Source organism: Mustela lutreola, chromosome 3 (genome assembly GCF_030435805.1).
Source record: "Mustela lutreola isolate mMusLut2 chromosome 3, mMusLut2.pri, whole genome shotgun sequence".
NCBI classification, from domain to species: Eukaryota; Metazoa; Chordata; class Mammalia; order Carnivora; family Mustelidae; genus Mustela; species Mustela lutreola.
Genome location: NC_081292.1, coordinates 190,667,139 through 190,680,476, shown reverse-complemented (window position 1 = coordinate 190,680,476; position 13,338 = coordinate 190,667,139). Strand labels below are relative to the sequence as shown.

General features: G+C 35.9%; 1 protein-coding gene across 13 annotated transcripts in view; it reads left to right on the top strand.

Moving 5' to 3' along the window:
* The window catches only part of UNC80 (unc-80 homolog, NALCN channel complex subunit), a 225,228-nt gene that overhangs the window by 68,262 nt on the left and 143,628 nt on the right, over positions 1-13,338 (top strand). For 10 of the 13 annotated variants that reach the window (XM_059168177.1, XM_059168176.1, XM_059168178.1 and 7 more), the window contains exons 19-21: positions 2,863-3,077; positions 4,253-4,359; positions 6,224-6,320. In XM_059168177.1, the coding sequence (XP_059024160.1) occupies positions 2,863-3,077; positions 4,253-4,359; positions 6,224-6,320 (419 nt within the window). The remainder of the gene's footprint in view (positions 1-2,862; positions 3,078-4,252; positions 4,360-6,223; positions 6,321-13,338) is intronic. The other 3 variants (XM_059168183.1, XM_059168182.1, XM_059168175.1) reach the window with 1 other exon arrangement.

The following is a 13,338-nucleotide window of genomic DNA, read 5'->3' as shown; positions in this document are numbered from 1 at the left end:
AGGTATACCCTCTCTATAGTCAAGGAAATCACCATCATCAAATAGGACCTTGGTAATTCACACGAAGTAAGGAAAACCTTGAAAGAACAAAAGCCTGCATAGATCTTGTAGCCCTTCAAAATCTTAAAGACTGTCTCTAAGTGCCTGGAAAAAAGTAAAGAGAAGATAAATCAACTCTGTAAGTCTAGGACCATGTGAGCTTTTGCTTACCATTATAACCCCAATGCTTATGACTTGGCCCCCACTGTAAACACTTAATGTCTATTTCATAAATGAATGAATGAATGAATGAATGAATGGCAGACAATCAATGAAAGGAAAAAATTGTGAAATTACCATCACGGTTTTTTTGTTTGTTTGTTTCCTTTAACTTCCTTTCTTAAATGTGATGTTCCAAGAAATCTTTAAGGACATAGTAAAAAGTCAAACAGAGGCTCTAAATGAAAAGACTTATTTTAAAAGGCAAAGTTCTGTAGCTGAGTAGCCACAAGACTAATTAAAAATCTTTACATATGGAGTATGAGCAGAAAAATGACAGAGGGCTTCCTCCACCCCAAAATAGCACTAGCAACAATCAAGCTACTGTGTTCAATGAGAATGATCTAATAAGTAAACTGGATTTTAAAAATAAAACCCTCTACACAGGTGATCTCATTTTCCAGATTGCAAAATATTCTCCTTCTTCAGTGTTCTGTGAACACTGCCCGATATCACAGCACTTCACGTGGGTCCTTAGCATGGGTCTGTTCTTGACCCTTGAATGAAGATACATGTTTTAATATACTTCTACATAAAAATTTCCATTTGGAGAGATGTCATGGAATGTTAAATATAGAGCTTTTCCCTGATCAGAGTGGGCCTAGGAGAGGAGCATGCCAATACCCTGTGTAGGACTGAGGAGGGGTAGGTGGATGATCCTGGTTCCTCCTTTATCCTGCCTCCTGCCCTTCCCTCCCTTTCAGACCCTTCTCTTCTCCTTCTTCCTCCTTAAATAAAAGTCACACTAACTCAATTGAAAATCAGTTTTATATGTTCATCCTCTGAAACTCATTATCGATACACGCCCACTGGACAAAGTTAATGTAAATCTTACTGAAATGTTGTACCACGTAGACCATGTGGTCATACGCTCATCATTGTGTTCCACATTCCCCAAAGGCAAGAAATGTTTCGTACACTGTGATCGTTTGATAAGAAAATAAAACAACTGAGAAGTCAAATCCTGAAACACTGATTTAAACTCACAAATGCATACCATATATGATAACCAGAGTGTTCTGGCTTGAAATAAGAATAAAATGTATTTAGTATTCTAATGAGATTCTGAGAGGTAAAATTTGAAACTCCATATAAGTGTCTCCAGAAAATGATTGCTTTACACAGTACTGTTGAATTTTGAGTCTGGATTCAATCCCAAAGCCTATAGACAAATCATTACCTAAAATTTCATGAACAAATTTCATCACATATTACTAAGTATCTTCTGTGACCTTTTCCCCCCAAATTTCTGAAGTAATATATGTTGCTGAAGTTGGCAAATGTAGCAAAACAGAAAAACAAAGAAAAATTATTTTAAATCGAAATACTATCAGTTGGAGATAACCACCGTAAATTTCTGGTGTGCTGGGTACAATTTTGAGCATGTGTACAAGCAAACTCACAGACACATGTTTATGTGTGTACTTTATTTAACATGAAATTATCCTATTTCACCCATTGATTAACTGCTTTCTAACTTTGCTATCTACCTTTGACATTTCCCATATCAGTCGTCTTCTAAAATAGGATTTTAATGACTATGGAATATGCCATCAGATAGAAATTCTATAATTTATTTGTTTCTCTGGAGTTTAAAATTAGATTGCTTCCAGTTTTCAGTGTTAACCCATAATACCTCAGCAGGCATTTGATCATCTTGTATTTATCTACACGTTAGTATATTTTTCCATCATTTTCTTGACTTCCTAGGAATTGGATTTCCCTATCATAGCTGTAGATAATGGTTTTGGATACCATATTACTAAATTACCTTTCAGAGAGGTTGAATCTATCTCATCACTAGTAGGATGACAGTCACCAATTGCTTTCTCTTCCCCCTCCCTTAATCTTTACCAATTTAATGAGTGAAAATAGGGATCCCATTTCAGTGGACCTTCCCCGTCCCCCAATTTCTAGTGAGATTAACCTCAGCATATTATTGGCCACTTGTCTTTTCCCTCTTGTGAAATGTCTTGGTCAAAAATCCCTTCGGATGTGTCCTCATTTGGCATATTGAGTTGGATTAATTTTTTTACTTTTAAACCTTACTTAAGTGTCTTTGCCCTGAGAAAGCTAAATCATTAGGCACAATGAAAATAATTTAGTAAACAATTGTAGAATGATGCAGCTCCTGAGTGTGGTTACATTTCACTTAGTCATTTATTCAAATATCTTTTGTGAGCTTATTTAGTGCTGAGAATTATACTATGCTGGGGTGGGGCTGGAAAGTGACATACAGTACTGCACAAGCCTCTGGGAACTTAAAAAAAAAAAGTGAAATATTTAGACATCATAAGTGCTTCTTACTATTATGACTCACACCCACAGATGAATACCTGTGCTAATATTTGGTCTTTTTATTAAAGCTGGGAAAAAAATGATTTACCTCTATTTGCCAGCTGAGACATGACTGTTTCCAGGAAGACCTCAGAGTCAACCTTGGTCTCACTCCTTCCACTCCCCTCTGACTCATCCTAAATCCCAGCCCATCAAAGATCATCCTGCATGAATTGCATAAATATCACTGGCAGAAAGTTGAAAGAAATTTAAGAGAATTTCCCAAGTGTTGTCGGACATTTAATTCTACCCTTTGCTTGCTTTCAGCGATGAACAAATGCAAGGGGGCAACCTAGGGCGGAAGGATTTCTGGCGCAAGATGTTCAAATCCCAGAGTGCAGCGAGTGACACCAGCAGCCAGTCTGAACAGGATACTTCGGAATGCACCACTGCCCATTCAGGGACCACCTCGGACCGTCGCGCCCGCTCACGGTCCCGCAGAATTTCCCTCCGGAAGAAACTTAAACTCCCCATAGGTAAAAGTATGTCTGTATTTATTTATGGATTCTCTTATTCCCTGCCATGTCCTCAAATCAACTCATAATCAAAGCAACGCATGGTAGGGTAGAGAAAAGGAAAGCCTTCAAGTCACAAGGCTTAAGCTGGCTCATTCATCCATTCATCTTTTTTCAGCAGGTATTTCTCAAACCCCAACTATGTGCACTTATTGTGTCCAAACACTATGATGTTAGGCATCAGGAATTAAACGATAAGCAAAATGACACAGTGCCCAACTTTGCTGAACTTAAAATCTATTGGGGATGACGGTCAGTAAAACAGATAATCCTACAACTAAGTGTGGTTGGAAGCTATAAATTTTATGAAGGAAATATATATTGTGCTGTGAATGTATGCAGTAAGGTCTGACCTAAATGGGGAGGAGGAGGCAGAGATCAGAGAAGGCTTCCTGGAGGAAGTGATACTAAGATTTCAGGGTACTTAGGCAAATGAAGAAAGAAAGTGTACTAAGTGGTAGCAATAAAATCTGTAAAAGTATTAGGAATAGTGAGGGAGTAGAAGTAGTGAGGGAGTAGGAAGTGAGGGAAGTAGAAACGAGACAAGGAGAAGAGCATCTGCAGGATTATGACAGAGCAATGGGGACTAAAGCCTGTGGACCTTGCAGGTAAGGTTGGCCTTTGTCTTACAGCCCTACGCAGCCCAGCTGGGAAATTGAGCAAGGGAATAATGCAAGCAGGTTAGCTTTTTCTAAAAGATCACTGCATGGGCAACATACTGGAGGGAGCATATTGGTTGAGGGAGACCAATTAGAAAGCTGTTTAGTAGTCTAGGCATAAGTAATGGAAACTTGGACTGGGTGATTGACCATGTACAGCAGAGTGGACAGATTCAATAAATGCTTAGGAGGTAAAATCAACAGGACTTATCGGAAGATGTGAAAAGTGTCAAGGAGAACTGGATGGATTGTGGTTTTATTCACCAAAGAGGCCCAAATTCATTTTGTTCTGGTCTTACTCAGTCTCATCATTTTATAATCCAATATTCAAAGCATATACATTTTGAAAACCATTTGTTTTCACTTCAGTGTACAGCAAGCCATGTAATTTTCATTGCTTTTTGAGCACATGCTGACATTTCTGTTTAATTCATTTGGGAGAAAAATGCTATACTGATCTAAATTTTCAAAATTATTAAATAGGAAACTGGCTGAAGCGGTCCTCCCTCTCAGGCCTAGCAGATGGTGTGGAGGACCTTCTGGACATCAGCTCTGTGGACCGCCTCTCTTTCATCAGGCAAAGTTCCAAGGTAAACAGGATATCACTTATATAAGATAATGTTGGATTTGCTGGTAGAAAAATGTCAGGACCAAGAAATGTTGAACACATGGAAGGGCCAAATAACAAAGAGTTGAAGAAACTTTCTTCAAATTGAGCAAAGTTTAGAAACTTAAATGAACAATGAAAACTAAGATATCTAAGTAGTAGGCTATTATGGAAAGGAAGAAAAGAGTAACAAAAAATTTACATAAAATTATAATGCAGATCTAGATATGTACATAGGTATTAATTCCCAGCTATTTTAATGTTTTAGCTTTATTTTTATTATTATTTTTAATTCCAGTATAATTAACAATTAACAGTGTTATATTGGTTTCAGGTATACAATATAGTCATTCAACAATTTGGTACAGTACCCAGTGCTCATCATGAAAAGTGTACTCTTAAACCCCATTACCTGTTTCACCCTTCCCACTTCCCGCTGGGAACCACCTCTACTAACCGCCATTTTGTTATCTATAGTTAAGAGTCTGTTATTTGTTCTCCTTTTTTTGTTATTTGTTTTGTTTTGTTTTTAAATTCCACAAGAGTGAAATCATTTGATATTTGTCTTTCTCTGACTGTCTCATTTCATGTAGTCTTGTACCTTCTAGATCCATCCATGTTGCTACAAATGGGTTTCCACTCTCACCACTTTTATTTAACATACTACTGGAAATCCTAGCCACAACAATCAGACAAGAAAAAGAAATGAAAGGCATCCAAATTGGTATTTTCCAACTATTTTTAACTTTTAACATACATGTGAAATTCCTGACATTTCAAGCTCCTACCCAAGGATGCAGAATTTTCTAATGATTCTCTTTATGTATTAAAACACACACATACACACACACACACACACACGCATGCACTTCATCCTCTTTCCATTACTTTTTGTGAGTACTTAAACAGTTCTCCCTATTGAAAAGGATAAAGAAATTCGGGATTTCTCCCACTAAGTGCTTCTTCATAATACTATTAACTATTGTAACAGCATACTATTTGGAAAAGGTAATGATTCTCAGTGAAATCCAATTCCTACAAGAGCATTCCCTGCACATGATCCAGGTCTTGGTCACTATGATTTCCAGCTTATGGCAAGAGTTACATTTTTTTTTTATATCTAAATCATTTGTTTATAATCTTTCTGCTTTGAATCTCACTAAAACCAGTTTTCTTCTATCTATTTTAATGGCAATATTTTGAAATTATATAGAGAATATATCAACCTCATAAGACATTTAGAAAATATAATTCCTCCTTCACATCCTTTTGCTAAAATATTGGCCAAATATTAAGAGTATGCGAGGCTTACTCACATAGCTTCCTTGCATGCTGAAACTTTTAAGTACACTTGGCCTAAGGGCAAGATCAAGGGCACATTTAAATACTTAGGGAAAAACCCAAAGCACATTATTTCACTTTAATTATAGGGTACTTTATGAATTAATTTATACTGTTTTTTTTTCCATAAAGATTTGAAACTTTCTATTTGCCTATCTTTCGGTTTGGTCTCATTCTCAACTGTGATGCTATTTGTAAAGGATAAATATGGCTTGCTATTCATGAATTTGAGTTTGTATTTTATTGAAATTAAACATCTCAAGAACATCTCATTTAGCTGCTGAATTATTTTCAGGATGCCTGATTATTTACTTTCAATCTATGACTAGACTCTCTTTCAAATTAGTTTTAAGTCTTGTTTTCTTTGGTACATAGGAATAAACCATACTGACTGACTAACCAGATGTGGAAGTCAGAAGAACTAAAGTAATCTTCATATTCTAAATAACTTATTTTTCAAAAGCAAGGTTTAGTATAAAAACAAAGAATTGCCTTTTTACCCTCAGGTCAAATTTACCAGTGCAGTGAAGCTTTCTGAAGGTGGCCCAGGGAGTGGAATGGAAAATGGAAGAGATGAAGAGGAGAATTTCTTCAAACGTCTTGGTAAATATTGTACTAAGAATTACATCCAATTTTCATCATACAGAACAAAAATTTGATCAGATAAAATGGTCCATTTTCTATTTCCATTGATTTCTTATTCATTTCTTTCTTGTGTGTGTGTTGTACTACTATATATATAGCTTCTTCATTTTTATCAATTTGGTTCAACAGACATTTATGGAAGTCCTATTGTGTTTTTCATTCCATAGTGAAAATTAGGTTTACAAAGAAGAGTACAAGAGCTTCTTCTTCAGCTCTCTGTTTTTTATTAAAATCTAGGAGCTTTAAAGAACCTTAAGATTTCCCTCTATCTATCTACTTAAGAATTCTGCACATTATATTCCTGAGAGGTGGCCAGTCACCCTCTGAATACTTCCACCAAAGAGGAGTCTATAGTAACCTGTTCCAGAACTAGAGAGTTTTAATTGTTAGGTCTCCCCTTATGTCTTGAAAATATATTCATCTATAAATTTAATTCACTAGTCCCAGTTATGATATCTGTGGCCACACACACACATACACACACACACACACACAGCTAGTTTAGCCTTTTATCTTTTTCACATTCTCTCTTTTCATCTCACTTCTGCTGGTTGAACATTATTGACTCCTATTTTTTCTCCTTGCATGGAAGAGTTTCCAGAACTATCACCATCCTGATTCCATTTTACAGTGCATTCTAATTAGATGATATACTTTACAAAATGTGGAGATTCAGATGGAATGCATGTATCATATGTGACTTTAATCAGTGTGATAAACAGTGTAACAATTAAGCTCCAGGGATATAGCAAGTGTATGATCACAATTTAAGGTTGCATTATCAAGTTTTACATCCTATAGTTGGCTTGTATTGAATTTGGATTAACTTTTGCTACTCACCTCCACATGAATGAATATAATGCTATATTTTCATATAGCCATTATTAATTCTTCATCTCAAAATAAATTTATTGTTTCATTAACTTGGGAGGTAGTTAATTCACATGCCCAGAAAAAAATTAAGAGTCAGAACCCAAAACAAATTGAATTTGGAATCTTTTCTTCTTTGCAATTGTGCTATAAGGATTCACTTCCCTGGTTTTCATCTAAACTGTTGATATTATTAATGACCAGGACAAATACAAAGATACAATTCCTATGACACTTCTAGCTGACTTTTATTAATTAACAATTTGTGGGTATGATTTTTCAGCCAAACATACTTAATTTACTAGCAATTAGCAAACGCTTTCTCATTTCATAAAAACCTCAGATTTGGGACACCTGGGTGGCTCAGTGGGTTAAGCCTCTGCCTTTGGCTCAGGTTATAATCTCAGGGTCCTGGGATCGAGCCCCACATTGGGCTCTCTGCTCAGCAGGGAGCCTGCTTTTCTGTTCTCTCTCTCTCTGCCTACCTCTCTGCCTACTTGTGAATAGTAAATTCACAATCTGTTAAATAAATAAAATCTCTCTCTCTGTTAAATAAATAAAATCTTTTAAAAAAAATCAGATTTTACCAAAAAAACTCATGTCCTTATCACTCTAAAGGAAATATGCAGCTTAGTTCAATAGTATATTCTTTGTGAAACCACGGTGATTCCTATGATTACTCTAGTTTTTAAAAAAGTTCCCGTTGGTCTAATCTCTTACAGAATTTGGTTAGGCCATACATCAAACTTATTAGTCGGTGGTTTCAAGAATTTTCCTAACAACGAAGACCTTTGTCATTTTCAGTCTTTATGGAGTCTTTTTATTCCTCATGATATTTCAGAGAAGATATACCTAGCATTCAGAACCATCAGTATTATAAATAGATTTTTGTGGGTTTTTTTAAAATTTTGTTTTGTTTTGTTTTGTTTTTTGAGAATGAAGTGTGGAACTAAAGAGTGTTCTGCAGGTATGTGCTGTGTTAGCTGAATGTCATTTGGCTAGTACTCTGATTACTTCTGTAAGTTCTTTCTGTGCACTGGAGTGTAATTTCATGGAACTGAGAATTAACTCAGGGTAGGGGCTCTCACATTTGGTGCCTCCTTAAAGAAGCTTTTCTGTACTTGCATGTTTGTGGTTTTTTCTCATTGATGGAAAGGATGAAAGCATAAGTGACTTGTTTACTTTCCTTTTGATTTCTTTATCCTTTTCTTCAAGGAGTAGGCCAGTATTTTTAATCTAGTTCTAAACATGTTATCATTAGCATTCCCATAAACATTTTTATTCCAGATTTTTTTTTACCACGATTCCTGCAGATACCAGCTTTGATCCTCTTTGTATTTTATTTTAAGATCCTCTTTATATTTTATTTTCACAAATAGGAAAGATTTGATATGGAACATTCATAGAGTCCAACTCTGGGATCAGATTATGTCAGCAAAACCTGAAATAATACAGTCTCTTTCTGTGTATCTAGAAGACAAAACTATAATATCTAAGACTGATACCTATTTCATGTGCTTTTTGACTGGCAAGAGAAGATAGCTTGCATATCACCATCATTCTTTGCCCATGTTCTCTGGCTTATTAAAAAATTTCCTTTGGAATCTCTTGCACTAGTTAGGTATCCTCAGCTATTCTAAAAAAAATAAATAAATAAAGGAAAAAACCATTATCTTAGTATATTGTATTTTACAACTATTGCCCTTGGCCAAATGAACAAATCTATCCCTGGGCCTGCTTTTGCCTTTGTTTCGTCTTTCCCTCTCCCTTTCTCTTTCCCCCTCTCCCTGTCTGTCTGTCTCTCTCCAATCCATATGTGTAAATGATTTCTGTGTATCCATTATAGATATATTGTCCTTTCTTTCTCATTTATTTCAATTTAATCATATATTATCTCTGTTTCTTTAAAGTTGTTAAAGAAAACAAACATCAAACATTCTTACCTTAAATTTAAATATAGTATTCAAACTTCACTGAGTTAAGATCGAATACAATAGCCAATAGAATTTCTTTAAAATATTGGGGCACCTGAGTGGCTCAGTCATTAAGCAGCTGCCTTCAGCTCCAGTAATGATCCTAGGGTCCTGGGATCAAGCCCCACATTGGGCTCTCCATTTGGTGGGAAGCCTGCTTCTCCCTCTCCCATTCCCCCTGCTTGTGTTCCCTCACTCACTGTGTCACTCTCTCTGTCAAATAAATAAATAAAATCTTTAAAAAAAAATAATTTCTTTAAAATCTAAAGTTTTCAAAAATGAAAAATACTTCTGCTGAACATTTAACAAAACTGAAATTACATTCGTAATCAGCTATCTTTTTCTTCCATGTTTTTCTATTTACTAAGAATATTTCATTTTAGAAATCATGTTATCCTTGAGGGAAGATATTTTATTAAACTGAATTTTTTAATTGATCATTAAAATTTACTGAATATTTTCTATGTGCTCAATTCTGCCATAAATTCCATGGGAAATGGTGCTTAAAGAAATACTATATTTTGAAATATGCATTTTAAAATTTGACAGATTCTAAAAACTGTATTCTATATAAATTTATAAATGTGCCTCAATAAATTTAATTTTTTTTTAATTTTATATTTTTTTATAAACATGTATTTTTATCCCCAGGGGTACAGGTCTGTGAATCGCCAGGTTTACACACTTCACAGCACTCACCAAAGCACATACAAATGGCTAATAGACACATGAAAAAACATTTCATATAATACTTAACACATACTAAGTGCTCAAAAGTGGAAGCGAATACATGGTTATCCATTAATGTTATATAGATACAAGGGAAATTTTCCATTATAAATAGCTTTTAGTTACAAGCATGATTCTTATGCCTGCAGTCATAGGATTCTACTGATCTTCATACCTGTAATCAATATCCATTATTCTGTGAAGCAAAAAATATAGGTTCTTCCTGACAAAGATTGTTTTGATCACTTCTCCTTTCATTATTTTACTTAGATTCCTTAGCCATTTTGTTTCTGAAGTTCTTTTGATCAAATGGCACTTCTGGTAATATTAAATAGGCTTCTTTTAAAATTCATTATCTTGTCAAATAAATAACTAAGAAAAAAGATGAAAAGCTTATTTTAATGTCTCCTTCAATAAAATGATGGCAGCTATCCTTAATAAATTGGTTGACTAAGAATAACTTTGTTGAGGCACCTGGATGGCTCTATCAGTTAAGCCTCTGCCTTCAGCTTAGGTCATGATCTCAGGGTCCTGGAATCAAGCCCCACATAGGTTCCCTGCTCAGTGGGAAGCCTGTTTCTCCCTCTGCCTCCTCCCCCTCCAAACATGCTTTCTCTGTTCTTTTGCAAATAAATAAAACCTTTTAAAAAAGAATAAGTTTAGGGGTGCCTGGGTGGTTCAGTGGGTTAAAACCTCTGCCTTCAGCTCAGATCATGATACCAGGGTCCTAGGATCAAACCCTGCATCGGGCTCTCTGCTCTGCAGGGAGACTGCTCCCCTCTCTCTCTCTGCCTGCCTCTCTGTCTACTTGTGATCTCTGTCTGTGAAATAAATAAATAAAGTCTTTTAAAAAAAAAGAATAAATTTAGGGGTGCCTGTGTGGCTCAGACTGTTAAGCATCTGCCTTGGGCTCAGGTCATGATCCCAGGGTGGTGGGATCAAGTCCCGCATTGGGCTCCCAGCTCAGCAGGAAGCCTGCTTCTCCCTCTCCCACTCCCCTTGCTTGCGTTGCCTCTCTCACTGTGTCTCTCTCAGTCAGTCAAATAAATAAATAAAATATTTCAAAAAAGAATAAGTTTATTGATCATACACCTTGTCATACATATTAGTTCTATCATAGATTTGAGGCTGTTATCACCTAATGTATTGTAAATCTTAATTAATATGACAAATAACGAAACAACTGGATTCATTAAAAAGAAAAATATTTGGGGTCTATCTTAAATTCAAAGTTTCAGGGACTGCCAAGGTTAATAATTTCTTTTAACAGAAGAGATTTCCTCTGATGTGTGTAAAGTGCTATATGTAAATGATTCATAAAGTGACATATAGGTAGGAGAAATCACGGGAAATTACTGGTTCTGGAACTTTTTATATTGCCCAGTGAATAACAGAGTAGCATTTTGAAAGGCAGCTGTCTAGAAACAAGTCTGTCTAGGAAGTGTTTGTTTCTAATCTGTAGTTTTTAGCTACATGCACTTTGTGTCATTTCAGATACTTTCAGATTATTTCCAGCAGCAGATTCATTATGTGCTACTTCCTTTTGCAGTTAATACAAAATGTGCCACACTAATTTGAAAAAAAATACTTAGGGTGTTGAATATGGAATTTTAAATATGGAATATTTGCATCTGAAAAGGAAATATACCCATAAGAAATGAAATATGGAAAATTTTTTTAATCTTTTAAGATTTTATTTATTTATTTGAGAGAGAATGAGTGAGTGAGAGAGAGAAGGTGCAGGGGGAGGGTCCGAGGGAGAAGGAATAACAGACTTCCCTCTGAGTGTGGAACCCAACATGGAGCTTGATCCTCGGACTCCAGGATCATAACCTGAGCTGAAGTCAGACACTTAACCAACAGAGCCACCCAGGTTCCCCAGTGATATTTTAGTTATATTATGAGGCATTCTTTTTGTACTTGGGAAAATTTTCAAACAGACAAAAAGTAAAAAGAATGGTCTAATGGATCCCAAATATCCATCACCCATTTGCAATAATGATCAAAATTTCCATAATTGTTTCATCTACCTTTTATGCTTTTCAAATGTTTTTTTAAAACAAATCCCAGACATATATACATGTGCCTTTGTGCTGAGGCAGCAGGTAGGAAAGTAGGGTAAGGGGTGGAAGAGATCAAGGTATTCATAATGGAAAAGATGGGAAAGTCATTTCTGGAAATCAGATTTGTGACTCCTCAGTAAGAACCAAGAGTTGGCAACCACAAATGAATAGTTTGAGCAGAAATTAAAGCAAGCTCTAAGTCAGTGATTCTCATTCTAGGGGTATATTCTTAGGTGTCAGAGTACATTTCAGAATCATGAGAAGGGGTTTGGGTATGGCTTTAAAAACGATATTCAGGGGTGCCTGGGTAGCTCAGTGGGTTAAAGCCTCTGTCTTCGGCTCAGGTCATGATCTCAGGGTCCTGGGATCAAGCCCCGCATAGGGCTCTCTGCTCAGCAGGGAGCCTGCTTCCCTTCCTCTCTCTGCCTGCCTCTCTGCCTGCTTGTGATCTCTGTCAAATAAATGAAATCTTTAAAAAAAATAAAAACTATATTCAGCATAATACCCTCAAATAAGAAAAAACGTTTTAAATATATATTAGAAGCTATAGAAAATTCAGGAGTTGTTTAAGTTTTTAAAAATTTACCTAGGGAACCCTCCTACATTGTCGGTGGGAATACAAGCTGGTGCGGTCACTCTGGAAAACAGTATGGAGGTTCCTCAAAAAGCTGAAAATAGAGCTACCCTACAACCCAGCAATCACACTACTGGGTATTTACTCTAAAGATACAAATGTAGTGATCCAAAGGGGCACGTGCACCTGAATGTTTATAGCAGCAATGTTCACAATAGCCAAACTATGGAAAGAGCCTAGATGTCCATCAACAGATGAATGGATAAAGAAGATGTAATATATATAAACAATGGAATACTATACAACCATCAAAACCCCCAAATCTTGCCATTTGCAATGACATGGATGGAACTAGATGGTATTATGCTAAATGAAATAAGTCAATCAGAGAAAGACAATTATTATATGATATCACTGATATGAGGAATTTCAGAAACAAGACAGAGGATCATAGGGAAAGAGAGGGAAAAATGAAACAAGATGAAACCAGAGAAGGAGATAAACTATAAGAGACACTTAATCTCAGGAAACAGACTGAGAGTTGCTGGAGGGGAGGGAGTGGGAGAGATAAGGTGGCTGGATGATGGACATTGGGGAGGGTATGTGCTATGGTGAGCACTGTGAATTGTGTAATACTGATGAATCGCAGACGTATACTCCTGTAACACAATTACATTGTATGTTAATAAAAAAGAAAGAAAATGAAATATACCTAGGGATAAAAATGATGAAAATCATATTCTGTATCATTTCTTCTTAATGTATGT